Source organism: Vigna unguiculata, chromosome 5, assembly GCF_004118075.2.
Source record: "Vigna unguiculata cultivar IT97K-499-35 chromosome 5, ASM411807v1, whole genome shotgun sequence".
NCBI lineage: Eukaryota > Viridiplantae > Streptophyta > Magnoliopsida > Fabales > Fabaceae > Vigna > Vigna unguiculata.
In genome coordinates this window covers 5996455-6017726 of record NC_040283.1, presented here as the reverse complement: position 1 = coordinate 6017726, position 21272 = coordinate 5996455, and the positions used below count along the sequence as shown (strand labels likewise).

The 21272-nt window shown below is 32.0% G+C and overlaps 3 protein-coding genes across 5 annotated transcripts; 1 reads left to right on the top strand and 2 right to left on the bottom strand.

The window, feature by feature from the left end:
* The first annotated feature begins 1456 nt into the window (after window positions 1–1456).
* On the top strand, window positions 1457–3350 carry LOC114184206 (remorin-like). Its single transcript, XM_028071484.1, has 5 exons — window positions 1457–1710; window positions 1965–2012; window positions 2324–2411; window positions 2563–2644; window positions 2937–3350. The coding sequence occupies exons 1-5, from the start codon at window positions 1533–1535 to the stop codon at window positions 3129–3131; spliced, it is 591 nt and encodes a 196-aa protein (XP_027927285.1). The 5' UTR covers window positions 1457–1532; the 3' UTR covers window positions 3132–3350.
* Window positions 3351–6552: 3202 nt separating this feature from the next.
* LOC114184205 (transcription factor MYB41-like) lies at window positions 6553–9284 on the bottom strand. The gene is made up of 3 exons (XM_028071483.1): window positions 8839–9284; window positions 7975–8104; window positions 6553–7439 (listed from the first exon to the last, which is right to left on the bottom strand). Exons 1-3 carry the CDS (start codon window positions 8972–8974, stop codon window positions 6779–6781), a joined length of 927 nt encoding a protein of 308 aa, XP_027927284.1. The 5' UTR covers window positions 8975–9284; the 3' UTR covers window positions 6553–6778.
* A 3549-nt stretch (window positions 9285–12833) lies between these two features.
* On the bottom strand, window positions 12834–18453 carry LOC114184806 (disease resistance RPP13-like protein 4). 3 transcript variants are annotated; one of them, XM_028072112.1, is made up of 3 exons: window positions 18356–18453; window positions 18187–18261; window positions 12834–14674 (listed from the first exon to the last, which is right to left on the bottom strand). In XM_028072112.1, exon 3 carries the CDS (start codon window positions 14668–14670, stop codon window positions 12946–12948), a length of 1725 nt encoding a protein of 574 aa, XP_027927913.1. In that variant the 5' UTR covers window positions 14671–14674; window positions 18187–18261; window positions 18356–18453; the 3' UTR covers window positions 12834–12945. The 3 variants fall into 3 exon arrangements, with proteins under 3 accessions (XP_027927913.1, XP_027927912.1, XP_027927914.1); XM_028072111.1 differs by having other exon boundaries at window positions 18348–18435; XM_028072113.1 differs by having other exon boundaries at window positions 18187–18264; window positions 18348–18425.
* Window positions 18454–21272: the final 2819 nt, after the last annotated feature.

Sequence of the window (21272 nt, the reverse complement as noted above, 5' to 3'; positions counted from 1 at the left end):
TCACCATTTCCCATTGGATCATCACAGTTAGTCTAGAATTTAAAAGCAAAGTACACAGAAATTTTTTTCTCTCATCCTTAAAAAAACAAGAGTTAAATTTTGTTGGGGAATTATGGCATATGACATCAGGTAACTGCATCTCTTCTCCTATTCTCCTTCATTCCTCTTTCAATTAATAATGGACTCAGTAAAAATTTTAGGCAACAAAAAAACAACCATAGACCAATAATAGAACACACAACACAAAAAACAAAAAAGAAATAGAATCCATCAACATAAATCTCAACAAAAAAACCTTGTTCATTTTTCATCAATTTCCAATTGTCCTTTCTAGAAAGAGTGACTCATTACCCACTTCAAAAGAAACCTGTTTATTGAATAAATTACTTATAATTAAAAGGTATTAGACATCTTCTATTTTTTTGATAAAGTTGAAAAAAAAACTATTATAACTAACCTATTTCGATAATTATTTAGAATTAAAATGTATTAGTAACGTTTAATACGGTTAAGAACAACCTAAAATTTACAAACAATGTAAATATCTTGGGTGCAAATCTAACATGAGTTATGTTTAAGTGACGAGTATTATCTTACTATCTTTTTTTTTTCATACATATAGTGTGTTTTACTGCTATTATATTATATTCTATGTTAAAATAGATTGAAAATATGAAGTCATTTTTTATCATGCTAAATAGTGTGATGATATCTTAAAATATAATATTAAAATGAAAAAAATAATTAGTGTCATTGTTAAATTAAAAAGGCTAATAAAAGTCATATTCAAATGTCAATAATAGTAATATAGACCTATGCAAAGTGGATTAGACTAGGTGATTAGGCTCCAATTACATTTCTTTTAACTAATTATTTAGGTTTTAGATATTTTTTTTTTTAATTTTAAAGTTATTGAAAATTTAAAATAACAGTTCACTTGTCTTGTCAGTTTATTTTATAAATGTAATATCTGTAATATTAATAAAAAAATCATATTCAAATCAAATTTAAAGTAAAACATTGAAATATGTCAGAACTAAATTTATACTTTAATTAGTTTTCTATTTTTTTAATCATAAATAAAAAGTTTGCTCCTCTTTGTTCTTATTCTTGTCTTTAAACTTAGCACACTTTCTTTCTTATACTTTTAATCATTTTCTTCAATTAATTTCATCTATCAATTTTCTTCACTTCTACAATTAACCTATCAAGGTCAAAGTGAGTTTAATTCTCCCAACAATATCCTCTAAAAAAAGGTATAACCATAAATAAAATGCATGAGAAATTTTGGTATCTTTCAGGGTTTAGACTATTTTTGTTTTCTAATATGTGTAACATGTTTGTGCTCACTCATTTCTAAGGTTAAAATTAGTTAAACCGTTGAAAACAATGTGTTATTGGAGGCTTCACCTTGTTTCGAGGAACTTTTGTAAACTATAAATACTAAGGCTTCCTCTGTTTTTTCTGCACTCACTTTTTTTTTCTGCACTCATTTCTTTTCTGCACTCTGTTTCTCAATCCAAGCAAGGGCAATGGAACAGCCTCAATCAAAGCCCGAAACTATCCCTGCTTCGGCTCTGGTTGTGGCTGAGGTGGCTCCGGTTGTGGATGAGGTGGCTCCGGTTGTGGATGAAGTGCCCTCAGACGATGCCGTTGCAAAGGAAGCTTCTGGAGCAGAGGAGTCCAATGATGTCCTTGTTAAACCTGAGAGTGAGTTTTGCATTGCACGTGTTGGTGTTCATGTTTTCATTCTCTGATGATGACCACTTTCATGGGACAAAATTCGTGGGTTTTTGTCAAGTGATTGTTTGATAACCTTTTCCAATGATTTGTTTTCAATTTTGGTGATTTCTCTGTGTTTTATCTGTGATCATGATTCTGATCATTCTCTTGATGATATTTCTTCAATTAGTCATATCTTCTTAATGGGATTTCATAGATATTTCATTTTCTTGATTCGACAGACACAGTAGTTGCAAACAAACCAAGCTGGAGAAGGTCTCTCGACAGAGGTTAGTGTTAACTCTTCTCATTTAAATTTAGAATTTAACGTTGGATATTCAACCTTAACTACATATATATAACTAACTTATAATATATAATTAGAAGTAAATCTCACTTTACATGTTAATTCTACGAAAATGAATTTAGTTTGGAGTACAAGATAGAAGGTACTAGTAAGAACAGAAACTTACACAACCTAATTAAAGATCTTTAGCTGACATTAATGTCTCTTCCTTGGTAACATGAACATGTGTTAGTAATCACTTTTTTCTGAATGGCGTTCATTGATTTCTAAGCTATTCACTTATGTTATAAACAGATATCGCTCTGGCAGAAGTAGTGAGAGATAAAAAGTTGTCCTATGTGAAGGCTTGGGAAGATAGTGAAAAGACCAAAGCAGATAACAGGTAATACTTTTATGCACTTTAACTGTTTATGTATATGCCTAAGACACACTCATGCCTTCCAAAGTCCGTAGGATATTATAAATTTGTGAACCCTTTTGTATATTACAAATTTCCAATACAAAATCACCTAAATCATTTGATCTGTTAACAGAGCTGAAAAACATCTCTCAGCAATTGCCGCTTGGGAAAACAAAAAGAAGGCAGCTCTTGAAGCTGAGTTGAAAAAAATAGAGGTAATACTTGATTAACCTGTTCACTATTTATTCTAGATTTAAAATACATATAATCAAATTATACTTGTTAGAAATGGGTTTAAAACCTAATTCAATCTCATAAAATCAGCTTATAAAATAAGGTTTGCACCTCATTTATATACTATAGAATTGTCTTATCTTTAATAGACGTGAGACTTAAAAAATACTAGAGAAAGGACAGGTTTTTCCGCATGAAATAAATGGCAATGAACATGGAAGTATTGTGGTTGTGCTGAATAATATAGCTTTGAAGAACTTGTTATGTGAGCAGGAACAACTGGAGAAAAAGAAAGCAGAGCAAAGTGAAAAGATGAAAAACAAGATGGCTTTACTTCACAGGGCAGCAGAGGAGAAGAGGGCAGTAATTGAAGCCAGGCGCGGAGAAGACATTCTTAAGACAGAGGAAATGGCTGCAAGATACCGTGCAACAGGAACAACTCCAAAGAAGACCATGGGCTGCTTTTAATTTATCTTTTTGCCTTTTGGTCTGATGAGATTTGTTATAGTTTCACCTCTCTTTGTTCTCAATGATTGTTCCAAAGAGAAAAAGAAAAACAAAGTTTTGTAAATGCCTCTTGTTTTTTTCATCTTGCTTGGGGTGAAATGTTCAATGTAATGCTCTTTTTCTCTTGAGAGAACTTCTCTACTTATCAAGTAATTCAGTTTCTCTGTTCATTCTTTTCTATCACCATTTCCCATTGGATCATCACAGTTAGTCTAGAATTTAAAAGCAAAGTACACAGAAATTTTTTTCTCTCATCCTTAAAAGAACAAGAGTTAAATTTTGTTGGGGAATTATGGCATATGACATCAGGTAACTGCATCTCTTCTCCTATTCTCCTTCATCCCTCTTGCAATTAATAATGGACTCAGTAAAAATTTTAGGCAACAAAAAAAAAAAAAAAAACAATAGACCAATAATAGAACACACAACACAAAAAATAAGGAAAGAAATAGAATCCATCAACATAAATCTCAACAAAAAAACCTTGTTCATTTTTCATCAATTTCCAATTGTCCTTTCTAGAAAGAGTGACTCATTACCCACTTCAAATGAAACCTGTTTATTGAATAAATTACTTATAATTAAAAGGTGTTAGACATCTTTTATTTTTTTGATAAAGTTAAAAAAAACTATTATAACTAACCTATTTCGATAATTATTTAGAATTAGTAACGTTTAATAAGGTTAATAACAACCTAAAATTTACAATGTAAATATCTTGGGTGCAAATCTAACATGAGTTATATTTAAGTGACGAGTATTATCTTACAATCTTTTTTTTCTTCATACACACAGTGTGTTTTACTGCTATTATATTATATTCTATGTTAAAATAGATTGAAAATATGAATTCATTTTTTATCATGCTAAATAGTGTGATGATATCTTAAAATATAATATTAAAATGAAAAAAAAATAGTGTGATTTTTAAATTAAAAAGGCTAATAAAAGTCATATTCAAATGTCAATAATAGTAATATATAGACCTATGCAAAGTGGATTAGACTAGGTGATTAGGCTGCAATTACATTTCTTTTTAACTAATTATTTAGGTTTTAGATATATTTTTTTTTAAATTTTAAAGTTATTGAAAATTTAAAATAACAGTTCACTTGTCTTGTCAGTTTATTTTATAAATGTAATATCTGTAATATTAATAAAAAAAATCATATTCAAATCAAATTCAAAGTAAAACATTGAAATATGTCAGAACTAAATTTATACTTTAATTAGTTTTCTATTTTCTTAATCATAAATTTTGGTTGAAAGTTCACTAATCCTTTTCTTAAATGGGATGGAGCAATATTTTCATCCCACCACCAAATTCTCATTGAAACCATTCAAAATAGGTTATATTTTCTTTTTCTCGTCCTACCTAATATTGTCTATCAATATTAATAAGCATAATGTTTAAGAAAATAAATAAATATCACAATATGGTATCCGGTAAATAAATATTATAAATTGTATAATGAACAAAAGTGAATAATAAAATATAAAAATATTTAAAATAATAGTAAAACTAACATAAAATAAACTTATTATATATATACCATATGTAACAAAAGGTGGAAAGGAAACAAAAATCCAAGCTATTATAGAAATAAGTTTTAAAGCCTAACTCAACCCCACAAAACCGACCACTTATATATAGGGGTGACAATTAGGGTCTGGTTCGGCAGACTGGCCCACAGGCCCGCATAAAATACACGGGGCAGGCCTAGAAGTTGAACCTGCAAGCCCGTCAGAGCTCGGCCCAGCCCACAAGCCCGCATAAAAGAAATCTTGCACTTGTATATATTAGTTACTTTTTTATGGATTATTGCATTAACGTTTCCAATTCTTTTATAACTGAAAAAGACAAATATTATGTATTTTTTAATGTGTCAAAATTTTAAGAATACATTGTGTATGTCATAATATGAATATGAATATGATGAAAATGTTGAATTATCAATTTATCATCCAACAACTCCCCAGAGTCTTTACTTAATTTTGTGAACTTCTTAAAGTTTCACAATTTTTAAACATGGAAAGTTTTATTATAAGAATTTAAAAAAAAAAGTGGGTCAGCCTGCACGCCCACGGGCCAAGTGATGTGCGGGACGGACCAGTGATTGCAGCCCGCATAAATTGTGCAGGACGAGGCAGGCTAGCCCGCGATTGCGGACCTTATGCGGACTGGGCCTATACGGCCCGGCCCGGCCCGCATTGTCATCCCTACTTATATACTCGTGGAACAAAATGTTCAAAAAATTTCGTTAGTGAGGTTTGCACCTTACTTATATATCGAGAATTGTGCGTAACTAAATCCCATAAAACCGACTTGTAAAGTGAAGTTTGTACCTCACTTATATATAAAGAATGGTCCTTATCTCTAGCCGATGTAAGGACTTTCAACGTAAGCTTGTGAATAGAGAAAGAAAAAACAACCTATATAAACAAATCCAACCTTTTGAATACAAAAAGCAAAACAATACGTGTGTAAGGTTTGAGAGAGAGAAAAAAATCATCACCACATAAATACATTGATATAAGTTTATGTTTATCATTACCTCAATCACTGTAGCACAGTTAACGTATAAATTTATCTTAAATATTTAAACTTAAAACTATTATTCTGAGTAACAATATTTTCTATTGTAACTGCTAACAATAGTCTAAAAAAAAACTAAAAAAAAAAAATCAATATCAGATACAAGACAATATTTAGCTTACATTAATCTGATTATGGTGCATTCAATCCTTCATTTACAGTACTTAATATTGATATTTAATATTTTTTTTTCATTTTGTTAACTTTCGTCTTTTTCCTCCTTGTTGGTCATGTTGGGATGTAATGAAAACTGAAAAGGTTGTGGCTAAGAGCTGTTTGATTGGGTTGTTCAGAATGAACGCTCCATGTATATATATATATATATATATATATATATATATATATATATATATATATATATAAACCTGAGTAGGACAGTTACTAGATGATGCATAGGTGTGAGTGTGGACCAGTGTGCTTCTATCACTGGCCAGGGATGTTTCCCTAACAATCTATTGTTCAGTACTGTTCATATTTTAATATATGAAAAATGATTCATGACACTAAAAAGGTACCAATAAGCATTGACCTAACAGCAACTCATTGCAGTTAATTGGTTCTTATGAAGTCATCTGCAGAATCTACTTCTAAAAAACTACAACCAAAGATCATGAAAAAATATTTTTGAAGTCAAAATAGAGGTTCTTGTGTAACAAAGAGATAAATAGGACTCATTCAAAATAAGAATTTCAAGTTTGGATCACACCAGAACTCATCAAATAAAGTATTACAATTGCCAAATTTTTGAATAGTTTTCCTATTTGCCATTGTTAATGTGCTTTTTTGTGTACAGAAATCTGACAAAGATACTCAAAACATGATCATTTGTAATCAACATTTACTATATTCATACTAAGACTTAAACTATAAAAAATCCACAATAATGGCTCACCTATCATAGGGACCATATTCAGCTAATTGCCAAGTCATGTCATTCTTCTCCTACTTGTTCAAATGCTTATACAGACAGCAATATTACAAAACACCTAACCAAAAGGTACATGCAAATGCACTAAAGGGGACACATAAAAGAGTTTCCTTCTAAGAAGCTCATGTCATTGTTTATAGGAAAATCTAACAAGAGCTGCAAAGCAGTGTCTGATGAATCCTCCATGTCATTAGAGCTTGAAGAATCAGATCCACGAATCCTCCACTCCAACTCTTGTTTCACAATGTTACAGGGCGTGGTTTCTTGTGCAATGGAAGCCAAATCTGCGTTTATTGCAACTGACTCACACTTGTTTGAAGATGATCCTGCAGAGAGGGGACTGGGGCAGGAGCTGGTAGTGGTGATTTTGTTGTCATCAGCTTTGTGATGAACAACAACATTGCGAAATGCCTCTCCAACTTCAGAGTTCCAAATGCGGAGAAAGTAGTCAGAGTCGGTGGTTTTGGTATCTGAATTAGGATTGGTGGTGTTGTGGCTGAACCTTGTTGACTCATTTGAGAGCCTGGCCTCAGCTTCAAGCCTAGCACTCTCCCACTGAGCCATGTGGCGTGTGGACACAGATGCATGTGCCTTGTGGAAGGGGTAAGATGGAGATGAGACCAATGGCTCGTGAGTTCTAGGGTCAAGTCCCATGCTTTTGAGACGCTTCTTCAAGTGGGTGTTCCATAAGTTCTTTATCTCATTGTCTGTTCTTCCTGGTAACTGAGAAGCTATTGCAGCCCACCTGAAAATTTGTTCTTCATTATCTTCTCTTGTGCATTCAAAGTAAGAATTTGAACTGATATCAGATAGTTCAAAGAACAAACCAGAAACTTTTATGTACTGTGTACAGTAATTCACCAAAAAGATCTATTCTTTATTATGAAGTATTGCAAAGATAATCCTTAGAGAGATTAACAGTCACAAAATGAGTGGATCTTGCAGAAGACAGAAAAGTTTGTTTTTTTTTTTGTTTTATGTTATGTGGGGAATTCCAATATCATGGATTTGTGAGGCAAAAAACAAAAAGGTTGTGCTTTGAAAATGTATAAAACTTCCATTCAATATTATCATCCCAAATGGGTTTCTAAACTCACAAAGATCCAAATTGCTGTATGTTTGGTTTAAGAGTTTTTTGTCTGTTGTCATATTTTTACCTTTTGTTTATTAATATTTGTGTTGGAAATTTTAAACAAGATTTATCTTTGTTTCTTTTTTTAATATCTATTCAAATAAAAACATTGAAAAAACAGAAATGTAAAGGTCAATAAATTGCTTACCTATTTCCTAGGATGCCATGAAGCTGTATGACTAGTTTTTCTTCCTCTTGAGTAAAGGGACCACGCTTGATGTCAGGTCTGAGATAGTTTGTCCACCTAAGCCTGCAACTCTTGCCACAACGAAGAAGACCTGAAAAAGACAGATAATCTTATAACCTATGGAAACATGGAGATCATGTTATTGAGTTGAGAAACAGTATAAATGGTTAAGCATTGTTTCACAAGGCTATGAAAAAAATAAAAAGAACAAAGATTTTGCGAGGAAAAAGAGTCCAAAGTGGAGGGGTCATGGGGCATGTGGTTACAAAGTCCGCAATAGAAATCTAATGAAGTCAAAAGGTAGCACAAGTTTTGGTCAGGATTAGGATACAGACAGAAAACAACAGAGAAAAAAATAAGATCGTAGCATAACATGAAAAAGGGTAATGTAAACATGATACAGAATGCTCCAAGTACTGCATTAAATTTCTCTTGCACTTAATTACTTGCCTATTTATATTCCTGCCTTTTAACATTTAAGAACTTGAAAAAGAAGAGTGGAGGAAAAGGTAAAAAGGAGTCAAGAGGTGTATCTTCTCTTCACTTGTTCAATAGTTGTTAAATTGGTATATGATATCATAGCAGCACATCAAGAATGTGAATGCAGCCACAGAAATGTAAAAGGGTGTAAAAGGGCAAAACAAAACACCATTCAAACCACTTGGAAACAAGGATTAAAGCTGATTTTAAAGTAAAAAAAGTTATGTTAATATATCTATATGCTCTATATCATTAAGAACACAGGTTGAAACTAAAGTGGTTGTTGAAGTTCAGTTTAGCTGATTTTAACAGAACAAAAACTAAGTACCAGCAAAAGAGCAAAACCTGCCATCCTTGGAAGAGAACGCCAGCTTCCATGACCACCATTTTTCTTGATATAACTAGCAAGAATTTCATCTTCTTCAGCAGTCCAAGGTCCCTTCTTCAAACCCTTCTTGTCACAACATGGTGTTCTTCCCATTCTCTTTCAAACTCTCAGCAAACACACACACACACACCACAACACATGAACAAAGTAAGTATATATCAGAAGCAGAAAACTTGGAGAAGCCTTTGATGCAGACAAGTCCTCTCTGAATTTCCACCACTACAGAAACACTCAAAGCAATGAGAGGAGAAATAAATAGTGAAGGAGTTGGAGATGTTGAAGAATTGAAAAGTTGATTTGAGGTGGCATTGCTATTGGATGGGGGCTTGCTTGCAAGTATGATCAGCGAGTTTCAAGCTGAGACAAGCAATAAATGCGTGTGCTGTAGCATTGAGAAGTTGCATCATCATTGAGGCGAAGAAGTTGCACAAACAATGAAAGGGGAGGGTCTTTATGAGGGTGTGCGTTTTCCATTTTTTGGTTTTTATTTTGCACAGAAGTGGGGTGAGAGAGAAGCAGATTGCAGTGAAGATGACAGTGACAGCATTAAATGTGGAGAGTGTGGAAATGAAAAAATAGAATGCATTAATGGCGGATTCTCTTCCAGAAAAGTCAGTGCAGGATTAAAAACCAACAGAGACAGTTAAAGGGAAGGACATGAACATTAATGGGGGTCCAATTAATGACATGCATTGCAGGGTACGAACACACACCAGGAAATGAATGAATGCTACTACAACACAACACATGATGTTTCTCTTTCTTCTTTATTGCAAACAACACCTTATTCTTATTTTTCATAATTAGAAACAGAATAATTGTTCACTATCTACTCCATTCAAAGTTTGCTTCAATCAAGCATAAGGAATAGCATGATCCGAACTTAAAAGAGTTTAGTGACAGTAATTAACACAGGCTTTAATTTATGAAACTGTGTATGAGAATCAAGGGCTTGTGTATGGTTTTAAGTTGTGGTTATATTTAGTCACAGATCTTTAATACTGCAGCAAATAGTGGAAAAACATTGTGGATGAGGTCACAGTTACCGTCACACAAATAGTTGCAGTAAATTGAAAATCTTTTACCTCATAGTCAAAGCAAAGGTTTGATTTGGTGTCTGATAAAAGTGGATTTTGTGATTTACACTGCTGATAAATAACTTCCATTCTTTACATTTGAATAACTTTTAAATAATCATAATCAAAATAAAAATCCATATTTATTGAAAACCACAACATCAACCTAACATAGGTTTTGTCCTCCAATGCAGTAATGTACTATTTCACTCATAATTAGAGTTACATGCATGCTGATTATCTTGGTAAGGAGTGAATGCTGAGAAAGACTGATGATAAAAGGAGTAAGAATTTGAGATGTATAAATTACATATTGTGTAATCTTAACTTGTTGATAATCTCATACCCTTTTGTGAATGTTATTGTTTTATCAGTGAATGGAAAATATAGTTTTTTTTTTTTCTAATAACTTATGTATTTTGATAAAAAGATTTTGAGGAGTAAAATCCAATACATTTATAAGTTGATTTGCATATAAAATAATTCCACAATATATATCATGCAATTACACATTCTCACCTTATTTAATGATTGAATTTATTGAATACATGTAACTTGTCAGATTCATAAAATAATGTGATGTTACATTTGTATAAAATTTGTGTACCAAACTGCAACAGAACTGAATTATAAATAATTATATAGTTGAGTTACAGTTCTTCTTTTATTTTAAGAAGAGAAATCACATCAAATCCTATTTGAACATATAAATGACAATATAGGGGTCATCTCAAGCTCAACTAAGGAACATGCAACATCAAATATAAATTTATCTATAAAGAAGAAAGTAATTAATAGTTTTATAAATGAAAATGACTTTATGTGTAATTTTTTTTTAATTTATAAATCTTTTTTACATATTTCTATAAATAGTTAGTTTCTGTTATCCAAACAGACTATAAGTTAAAATGAGTTCTTTCCTCATTGTCACCTTCCAAGACACATTCATCATAAGTTCTCCTCTTACAGTAATTGGTGATTAAATTAACTGAATGTAAGCATATATGTTAACCTTATTATTGTGTTTATATTTTAGGTTTAGATAGGTTAACTCCATGCAAGGCCAGGAAGAATCATCACCCACAATCCAATGAGAATTTAGGGTAAAATAACAGATAAAACAAGTCACATTTCTGCAATAGGATCATGTTTTATCGAATCAACAAATAACTATTTTTGTTTCTGTCATGATTTTTATTATTATTTTTGTATGTTATGATTCTCTATCAGCAAATGAAACATATCAGAGATGAGTCAATTCCTTAGAGGTATGCATGAAGAAAGGTGATAGATAATAATTTTTTAAGTTTTTGAAGCCTTTTTGTTTGGTAAAAGATTTGGTATGTTGACTGGGAAAGTGAGTTGCAGAAAGGTGAATGGAAGAAGGAAGGAAAATGAAGGAATGGTCAAATAAATCCACAGACAGAAACAGTGACACTCTAATGCAATGATCTTCTGATAATAAATGCAGTCAAACAATTCAACGTAAAGATATATATAGTGCTGTCAAAAGTATGTTTTTACTATCTATGTTGAATACTTTTCTTTTCAATTTCTAAGATATGATCCTTTATTGTGAATCCTTAGGACTATTTACTACAAATTCTTTGAGCACTTGTGTGTGAAGATGGACAAGATAACTATATTTAATATAATAAATCTAAAAATTATACGTAATTATATATTATATATAGTTAGAGTTTTTCTTTTCAGATATAAATCTATTTTATTTAAATTAAACAAATAATCACTTTCAAATTTTTTTTACACAAATACATTCTTTTACGATTTGTAAATTCGGAAAGTCAAATTTTGACATTTAAACAACATTCTTCCACAAACGAGTAATTTACACTACTAAAAAAATTCATATTTTCGGTCAATTTGATTTTGAATTTTTTTTTTAGAAAATATTTATAAATTTTATTATAAATTTTGTTATGAAAAAAAGTTTGTAGGAAATTGCTGTCAATTTTTTTATAAAATATTTTATATAAAACATTTTTCGTAACAAATTTTGTAAGAAATATTTACGAATTTTATAATTTTATAGGAAATAATTATCTAGAAAGAAATTATCTGTTAATTAAAATTCTTAGAAAAAATAGCAGAAAAAAATCTTTTCTTACAAATTTTTTTAACAAATTTGCAAGAAAATTCCTATGTAATATGAAAATTTTTAGTAGTGTTATAGGTATTTTGATAAAGATGATCACTATTGAATTTTATCCGGTAAATGCTACAGTTATCATGTGTCTAGGTGGGAGTTGTGGATCAATTATTTTGCAACAATTTTTTTTAGAAGTAAATATTCCTTCCATACATCTTATTGACGTCTTCTAATACACTATAAATGTTTTAGTTGGAGTTTCCCTTAAGACATAGTAGTGGTGAAACTGTTGTGCAAAAGTTCAAAATAGGTCACCAACCAATTAATAAGTCAGTGGCCACCAATTATTCCTTCCAGAGTTATCATATATAATATAGATTTTATCGATGAAGGTGGCTTAGGTGGATAAAAGAATGTGCAAAATAACAACAATGTCATACATGAATTAAAAAATAATCAAAATTTATTAATTATGTAAAAAAAAAAAACTGAAAAATGAAGTCGTCATATATGAAGACGACTTCACCTTTTTCCCGTTCTTATAGAGGACGACATTGCTTTTTTGAGAAAAAAAATACAGAAACAGACTGGATGAAGGACGACTTCACCTATAATAACTTGATCTTATTTGACAAAAAAGAATTTAATTGAGTCATGTTTACAAATTATGCTTCAAATAGACCTCAAATACAAATTTGCCTATTTTAACAAAGGAGACAATCTAGAAGGCGTTATTATTCAAAGTACTTAATAGGGAGATACAAGATTTAGTAACACAGACAAATCATATTTATTGTTTCAACATAGTGTAAATAACATAATATTATTCAGAGAACGAATTAAACAATATGCACAACATTTTACAGCATGAAGTCCTATTAATCTGCCCATTGATGTTGAAGGTATGAAATGTTTGAGACTTGTTTAACTTCTACATATCTCAGGTCAGGAAAGTATGCTTTCAAATCGTCTATGTCCACGTTCAACTGCTTAAGGTACTTCAGACGCAGTGATCCCATTCTCCATTCAAGATCTTCTTTCATACTTTCCAGTTTTCCTCCCGTTATCTTTATGTCTAACAATGTGAAATAATGTGCATAACTGTGTTTCAACATAAAACATTCTTTAAAAGACTTTCCAGGAAAACATTCAAGATGCAACTTTCTCAAACCATATGGCAAAAGACCATGAATGTTAGCACACTTTGGGTCAGACACGCTCCAAGATATTTTTAGATGCTTCAGTGCCAAAAAATCTTTCAAATTTTCAAACTCCCCATCCCTCATCTCGGCCTCACTTCCTATATGTATGCTGAGTCGCCTTAATTTTCTCAGGTTTACAAGATCTGATATTCTGCAAGGAGTCTTTTCAGGAGTGCTTATTAGAAATCCCTTCAGTACTTCCAGATTACTCAGATTCTCAATCCCCTTTGGCATGCCCTCTAGAAGCCAACACTCAGACATAATAAGGTGTGTCAGACTTTTCATTGATGAAATATCATCAGGTAGTCTTTCCAAATTATGGCATGCTTTCACATCAAGAATTAGTAGATTCTCAAGTTCAGTAATGGAGGATGGAAGCTCGAATATTCTTGAAATCCCACGGAGACTCACATATTTCAACTTCTTTAGATATCTCAACTCTTTCAAGAATTCTTGACTCCCAACTTCGATGTGATGCAAAGCTGAATCTTGCCAACGCCCAAGTTGAAACACCACTAAATTCTTCAATTCAGAGACCCATTGCGGTCTAAAATTTAGGTAATTTGAACCAATATTAAAAACAGTAGGTATGGTACGGTCAATGTAATACCGACCACCTAGTGTAACTCTTTTTTGGTCAAGCTCTAACCCTTCCATTCTAAGTAGCCTAAGAAGGGATATCGAAAAATAAGTTCCATGATGCTCCACATATTGTTTTGATACATGTCCTTCTATCAGATCACGAACACCGGGAAGAATTTGAAATTTATTAACAACGGGACTCTTCCAATTACCATACCGTACAATCACATTAAATTTCAAAAGATCATCAATCACATCCTCACCCATTTCCTCTGCTGTTTTCTTCTTATTATTTGTAATCAAACCCTCTCCAATCCACAAATTAATTGCATTTCTTTTCTTTATCACAGCGTTCTCAGGAAAAATGAAGAGAGATAACAAGCAATTTCTTGATGGAAGGCTTAGTTGGTCATAATCTTCCTTAGTGCAAATATCTTGATGGGGCTGCACCAAGTCTTTTGATGAGTGAAATATTTTGTCATCCTCCTCCTTAGATGAGTCATCAAAAACAAGCGTTGGGAGCAAGTTGTGAGCAGAATCTCTGATTCTCTGGCAAATGCCATTCATGTCTTGATCCAGCTTCCTGCAATCTAACTTACGAAGATGGTCATATACCTCTGCTAATGTGTCAAGAAGTTCTTCTTCCTTCTTCTTCACTCTCACAAACACATCCTTTATCTTATTCAGATCCAACCTCAACTTCTCCAACTTCCCATCAAATGATTCATCTCTTCCCCTTTCATGGAATTTCCTCCTTGCTGTCGTCAACTGCTTCATCAACACAGCTACTGCTTTCATCTTGTTTGTTCGAATCGACATTTTACTGCAAACAAACAAATACATACAATGTTGGAAAAAACTCACACATACTAAAAAAAATATGCAATGTAACTCAATGTGGTGTTTTTCATTGATGGAGAATGCGCTATTATATAGCCAATTACAAACCAAATAATAACAAACCAAACTAAATCTTTATCTAATCTTATCTGATACCCCATATTATCAAATTAAATCTTATATACTTTAACTAACTAAAATAACAACTAACTTAAATCTAATTAACCAAATATAAAATACCCTATCACTTTGCTAAATAAAAACAACTCTATAATCTAAAATATAATCTAAATATTATCTAACAAAATTAAAGATTATCTAACTAAATTAAAGATTATCCAACAAAACTCCCCCGTAATCTTAAATTCTTTTTTTTTCTCTCATCCCGAACAATCTTCTATCTCCATAGCCGACTTGCTTTTCTCTTTGACCGACTTGATCTTCTCTTTATCCGACTTGATCTTTTCTTTGACCGACTTCATCTTAACCTTGGTTGACTTACCCTTTGTTGGGTTCTTTGTGATCTTTGTGGCCGACTTGCCATTAATCGGGATCCTTTGAATAGGCCGAGCTCTCTTTAAGAGATCGGAAAATTTCCACGCCTTCTTCACACCAAACTTATCATCCATTCCAACTCGCCACTTCTCATCTTACACCTCCAGTACAACTCTCAGATCCTTCTCGACACCCAACTGCTCTTGCAAACTTAACACTTCTTGTTCGTCTTCTTCAAGATCCGAGTTGTCCACACTCCACGAGTTATCCGAGCTATCTGCACGTCTTGACCACCTCTCCATGCTACTGGACTAATTTATGACATTCAACCTTCTTGCCGACTTCTCCACTTGTTTGTGCTCATCCCTCGAGCTACATCCCATCATCAACAACACTGATTCTTCTTTAACTTCTTCGGCAAGATTGGTTGTCTCTTCAATTTTTGATCGCACTACTTTAATTTTCTTACTTGTCTCTTTCTCCACCATGTCGTTTTGAACAGATCCAATGTTGCCTTCACTGTCCACATGTTTCAAACACCTTTTCTGCAGGACTCAACTCCAATTTGTACATCAGGTTTTTCTCCTTTTCTACCCGGGCTGCTAGTCGACCGTGCTTGTCCTTCAAGTACAGCACCTGGTTCTTTATCATAATCGAGTTTCCTTTCTCCACTATCTGACCTATGCTCAAAATATTACTCTTCAACTCAGGAACATAGTAGACATCCCTGATTTCTCCAACCTGTCCATCCTTCTGCATGTGCCGGATTGTTCCACGCCCTTTTATCACCATCTTGGAATCATCTCCACATGACACTAATCCGACCTCCACCTGGGTGAGTTCGCTGAAGAAACTCTCATCTCCACACATGTGATTGCTCGCTCCAGTGTCTAGATACCAAACTGAGTTTAAACAACCTGGACTAAGCTCGTCACCTAATCTCCTTTCCTTCACATGGCTTGAACTCCACTCAGCTTCCAATTTACCGCTCTTGAGTTCGACATCTGAGTTTTGCATCATCATTAAAATCCCTATCTCTTCCTCGTCGTCTTCCTCTGTGAGAAGATTTTTCTCTTTTTTTTCCGATTGACAATATTTTGCTATATGACCGATCTTGCCACAGTTGTAGCAACATGCTGATTTGCATTCTCTTGCGTAATGGCCGTACTTGCCACACCTAAAGCATTCCACTTCTGACTTAGACCAATCTCCTTGGCCCCTTTCTTGACCACGACCATGCCAATTCTGCTGCCTAGTCTGATCTGTGCTCTCTTCAACATCATCTCGATCACATCCACCTCGACCTTGTCTACCTCGACCTTGGCCACCTCGTCCTCTGCCTCCAGGACCTCGGCTCTGAGTATTCCGAGTTTCATCCAAATCAAGTTGCGCCTTTAGTGCTTGATCACGCGGTTCATGCTTCTTCCTTCTCCTTTGTTCATGGGCCTCCAATGACCCGGCAAGTTCTTCCACATAGAAAACTGATAGGTCCTTCGACTCCTCGATGGCACATACAATGCTCTCAAAATCATCTGTCAATGATCTCAAGATTTTCTCCACAACCCGGCTTGCTGGCATTGGTTCTCCATTCTTGCTGAGTTGGTTAGCCACCTTCTCTACCCGAGTTATGTACTCGGTTACCTGCTCTTTATCTTCCATCTTCAGCCCTTCAAACTCTCCTCTAAGAGCTTGAAGTCGGACTTGTCTGACCCGGTCGTTCCCTTTATATGCAACCTCCAGAATATCCCATGCTTCCTTTGAAGATGCAACATTTGCAATCTTCTTGAAGCCTAACTCGTCCACAGCATTGTACAAAAAATACAAAGCCGACTTGTCTTTCACTCGCGTCTTCTTCAACGCAGTAATCTGCGCCACTGTCTGATTTGCGTCCTCCGCGAGTTCTTCGTATCCGCTCTCCACTATATCCCAAATGTCTTGGGATCCCAGAAGGGTCTTTATCTGTAGACACCAATTATCATAATTGGTTTTCTTCGTCAATTGCGGCACCGTCATACCGTTCACAATTTTTGCCATCTCTCCTCTTTTTTTTTTCTTCCAAAGCACTCAAGCGCACACTTATTTTTCACTCTCTCTCTCTCTCTCTCTCTCTCTTTTCACTCGGTACTCAGAGCATAAAGCTCTGATACCACTTTGTTGGAAAAAACTCACACATACTAAAAGAATGTGCAATGTAACTCAATGTGGTGTTTTTCATTGATGGAGAATGCGCTATTATATAGCCAATTACAAACCAAATAATATCAAACCAAACTAAATCTTTATCTAATCTTATCTAATACCCCATATTATCAAACTAAATCTTATATACTCTAACTAACTAAAATAACAACTAACTTAAATCTAATTAACCAAATATAAAATACCCCATCACTTTGCTAAATAAAAACAACTCTATAATTTAAAATATAATCTAAATATTATATAACAAAATTAAAGATTATCTAACTAAATTAAAGATTATCCAACATACAATGTCACCTAATTTTCTGTACTACGTCATTTTTTGTGTGTGTGTATGTATACAGTCACACCTACCTTTGTAGGCAAAACAGAAAAGAAAAGAAGAAATAGAAAACAATAATTGCAATTGCAAATATGTTATGAAGAAGGGGAAAAGTTTAGTTATTTAGTTAGCTAAATAACATCAAGCTCATAAAGACTATTATCAAGGATGAATAATCAGTCATTACTAAATATAATACATAGCTTGCTGATTATTGTAAAAACATAATATAAATATAAGCTCTATGCATAAATTCGAATGAAACAAAATGTAAATAAAAATTCAAATCAAACTTTATCAACATATATGAAACATCATAAATCGTAGGCTCAAGATTATTTAGAAAGTTTGAACTCCAAAGATCTGTCAATAGATGATATATGGAATTCCATTAACAAATGATATAGCGATCTTTAGGATTATCATATGAAACTTTATTATTTCTAATTAATTTCAATAACAAAATGGAGTTGAACCTTTAAAATAATTGAGTTCAAGGAAGGGATGTACGAATATCTGCGGTGAAGATAACCTCGTCCAACACTTTTTTTCTGCTATAAAAAAAAAATCTGGCTTTAGAAATATAAACACACACACCTATATGTTATGAAAAGAAACAAAAGAAAAGTTGAGGTACATTTTTACCAAACACCAAGAGGAATTTGAAGAGACTGATCAAATTTTGGCATAGAATTTTGGGGAAAACATCTACAAAGTATTGCGGAAGAGGTAATCCTCTTGTGGTTAAAACAAGCTTGGATAGTTAAAGATAGTTTTGAAGGAAAGTATAGTTGATATGTATGAGGAAAGCTAAATGATGGCATCGTTTTAAAATAAGATTTGAAGGAAGGAATTGCACCTCAAAAGTTTCACTTCATTCTTTTTGTACGTTCCACTTTAATCATCCCAAAAGCAAAGTTGGATTCTTCGTGCTTCGTTTTTTTCCTTGAAAGAGAGAATACATAATATTTGTTAATTATCTTTACAAGCATTTCATAAGTGACTCTTGTTGATGATACTCTTGAGCACTGATTTCTCTATTTACCTATATCACAACTCGTTGTTTTTTACATATTGAATTTGTTAATAACATTATCATCATCATTTCTACATTCGTCTTTCTTATTTGAATGTTTTTTATACAAATAGTGTAGTTTTTCACATAAATTATGATCGAGAAAAGGTATAATCTTAAAAAATTACAAATTTTAGGTAACTCTTGCTATTTTGAATGATTTATTTGTATTTTAATGTTTTGGAAGTACTCTTTTTTGTAGATCTAGACTTATTCATACAAATTAGAATCTAGGTACCTAACGCAGTGTGATTCCTCTACTTAAAGCTGTCAAAATGGGTTGGGACTCATGAGTCAACCAGATTTATCACAGGTTTAGACTGGATTGGGTTGAAACTTTTTTATAAATTTTAATACGGGTTTATTTTTGACTTGGTTCACCTAGAATCCGGGGTGAGCCGGGTTGGTGAGCCAACCCGCAAATAAAAGATTATACAAGTATTTTTGGTTAAGTTGGACTTTGCATTTGAGTCATGTTAGGTGTTTTTTTAGCCAACACAGATAATTTATATTTTTGTGATTTTGGTTTGTGTTTGGATTGTACTAAAGTTCATTTAGATTTTATTTAGAATTATAATTTAGTTTTGACTAAATAAATAAATAAATAAATTGTATTTTTTAATTACGTGAGTCCGTGAACCAACCCATTTTACCCACTAACCCACACTGGATTGACTCGAGTTCAAATTTCTTTAACTCGTTAATAAATGAACCGAGTTGGTTTGCCTCATTAAGTGATCAACTCGTTGTGGGTCGAGTCAGACCAGGCTGGGTTACCCGTTTTGACTACTCTACCTCTACTCTTAGTTGAATGAATCTTTGTCTTACTATGCAAGATTTTCCCTATCCAGACCATAAGGAAGTCTCTACCCATAAGAACATGGTGATTTGATTATACCACAATTTGATCCAAATCAGTTAAATAGAATAGAGAAAATAAATAAAAACCATTGATTAAAACAAAATAGAAATAAGCATTTAAGGAAGTAATCAATACAGAGAAATCAAGTTCAAACTACATCCCACAAAAAGAAATCAGTCACTCATATTGAAAAGCAAGCAAAGCACAAAGAGTTGTTGATCTCTCCCCGTACACACCAATCTCTATCATCTTCTAAAAAGTTTGATGATTAACGTGACAGGTAAGGAATCATACTTTCTTGTTATGGGTACAGTAGTAGACACCATTCTTATTCGATCTGTTGTCATCATGATAAAAATTGAAACAAAAATCATAAATTCAACATCAAATGTATGTCATAATAAGCAAAACTACCTAATTTATTTTTCAATTATTTAATTTTCTGGCTAATTTTCCATTTTTCTTTTAATAATGATGGAAAAGAATTACTTAATTATTTTAACTTAATAATTGAATTTTAATATTGTGTACCAAACTTGACTAGTTACCATTATGTTTCATCTAATTTTTTTTATTATAATTATTTAACTTGTTTTTTAATTAATTTAAATTTATTATGTTATCTGATTTCATTTTCCTCTAAAATGAAATATATAAAATATTATACGATGTACAAAATGAAGATCATATTCTACTTATATTATTATGTTTAAAATATTTTCTTACCATAATTTTCTTTTTATTTTTTATAATATAATACATAAATATGAACTCTCTTTCTCTATAAAATACAATAAAAATTGTATCTAACTTAATCCATAGATACAATATCCTTTTATTATAACTTACTGTACAATAAAATTAAGTTTATTTATAACATTATATATGAAATAAAAAAGTGAAACATAAGTATCAAAATTATTTTTATGAAATAAAGTAATATCTTTGAAATCCACGTTTTCATAAATATATTTCTGAATAATTTAAGACAAAATTAAAATAATTTTCTTGTAATTAATATATTTTCATGTGTATTAATTGTGTATAAAAATATTTAAATTTAATTTAATTTTTAAAATTAGTGTCCGAAAATAATTTCAAACAGATAATTATATATTTTTTATTGTTCAGTAACAATTATTGAAGATTCTGTTTTAAAAAAAGTAAATTTTAGACAACATATATTAAAATTAAATCTATATCGTAAATATATTACAATTTATTTATAACAATTGGAAAAATTGTTGTACTTTTAGTACTATTTTAATGAATATAACAAAAGTAAATAAATACCCTTAAAGTAAATCTTAAAAATATGCTTACATTTATTAAAAGGAATACTTTAAAATATAAAGAAACATGTAATATTTTTTTAATTAATATAAATCGGTTTGTAATAATAAATTAGATTCAAATTTCCAAAGGTGTTGTTTGTTTTTGTTTGTTAATAGTTGTTTAAATAACTTCGATATCTATTTGTTCAGTACCATCTTATTATTTATGTGAGCAGGAGAAGTATGTTATTTTAACAAAGGAGACGATGTAGAAGGCATTATTCAAAGCACTTAATAGGGAGATAAAAAGTTTAGTAACACACAGACAAATCATATTTATTGTTTCCTTAT

Excerpts from the sequence above, each read along its gene's own strand:
- LOC114184206 (XM_028071484.1), top strand. The coding sequence starts at position 1,533 with ATGGAACAGCCTCAATCAAAGCCCGAAACTATCCCTGCTTCGGCTCTG. Across the intron at positions 1,711-1,964 it reads TGTCCTTGTTAAACCTGAGA|ACACAGTAGTTGCAAACAAA; the intron begins GTGAGTTTTGCA and ends TTGATTCGACAG. Across the intron at positions 2,412-2,562 it reads AAGACCAAAGCAGATAACAG|AGCTGAAAAACATCTCTCAG; the intron begins GTAATACTTTTA and ends ATCTGTTAACAG.
- LOC114184205 (XM_028071483.1), bottom strand. The coding sequence starts at position 8,974 with ATGGGAAGAACACCATGTTGTGACAAGAAGGGTTTGAAGAAGGGACCT. Across the intron at positions 8,105-8,838 it reads TTCTCTTCCAAGGATGGCAG|GTCTTCTTCGTTGTGGCAAG; the intron begins GTTTTGCTCTTT and ends TGTCTTTTTCAG. Across the intron at positions 7,440-7,974 it reads CATGGCATCCTAGGAAATAG|GTGGGCTGCAATAGCTTCTC; the intron begins GTAAGCAATTTA and ends ACAAATTTTCAG.
- LOC114184806 (XM_028072112.1), bottom strand. The coding sequence starts at position 14,670 with ATGTCGATTCGAACAAACAAGATGAAAGCAGTAGCTGTGTTGATGAAG.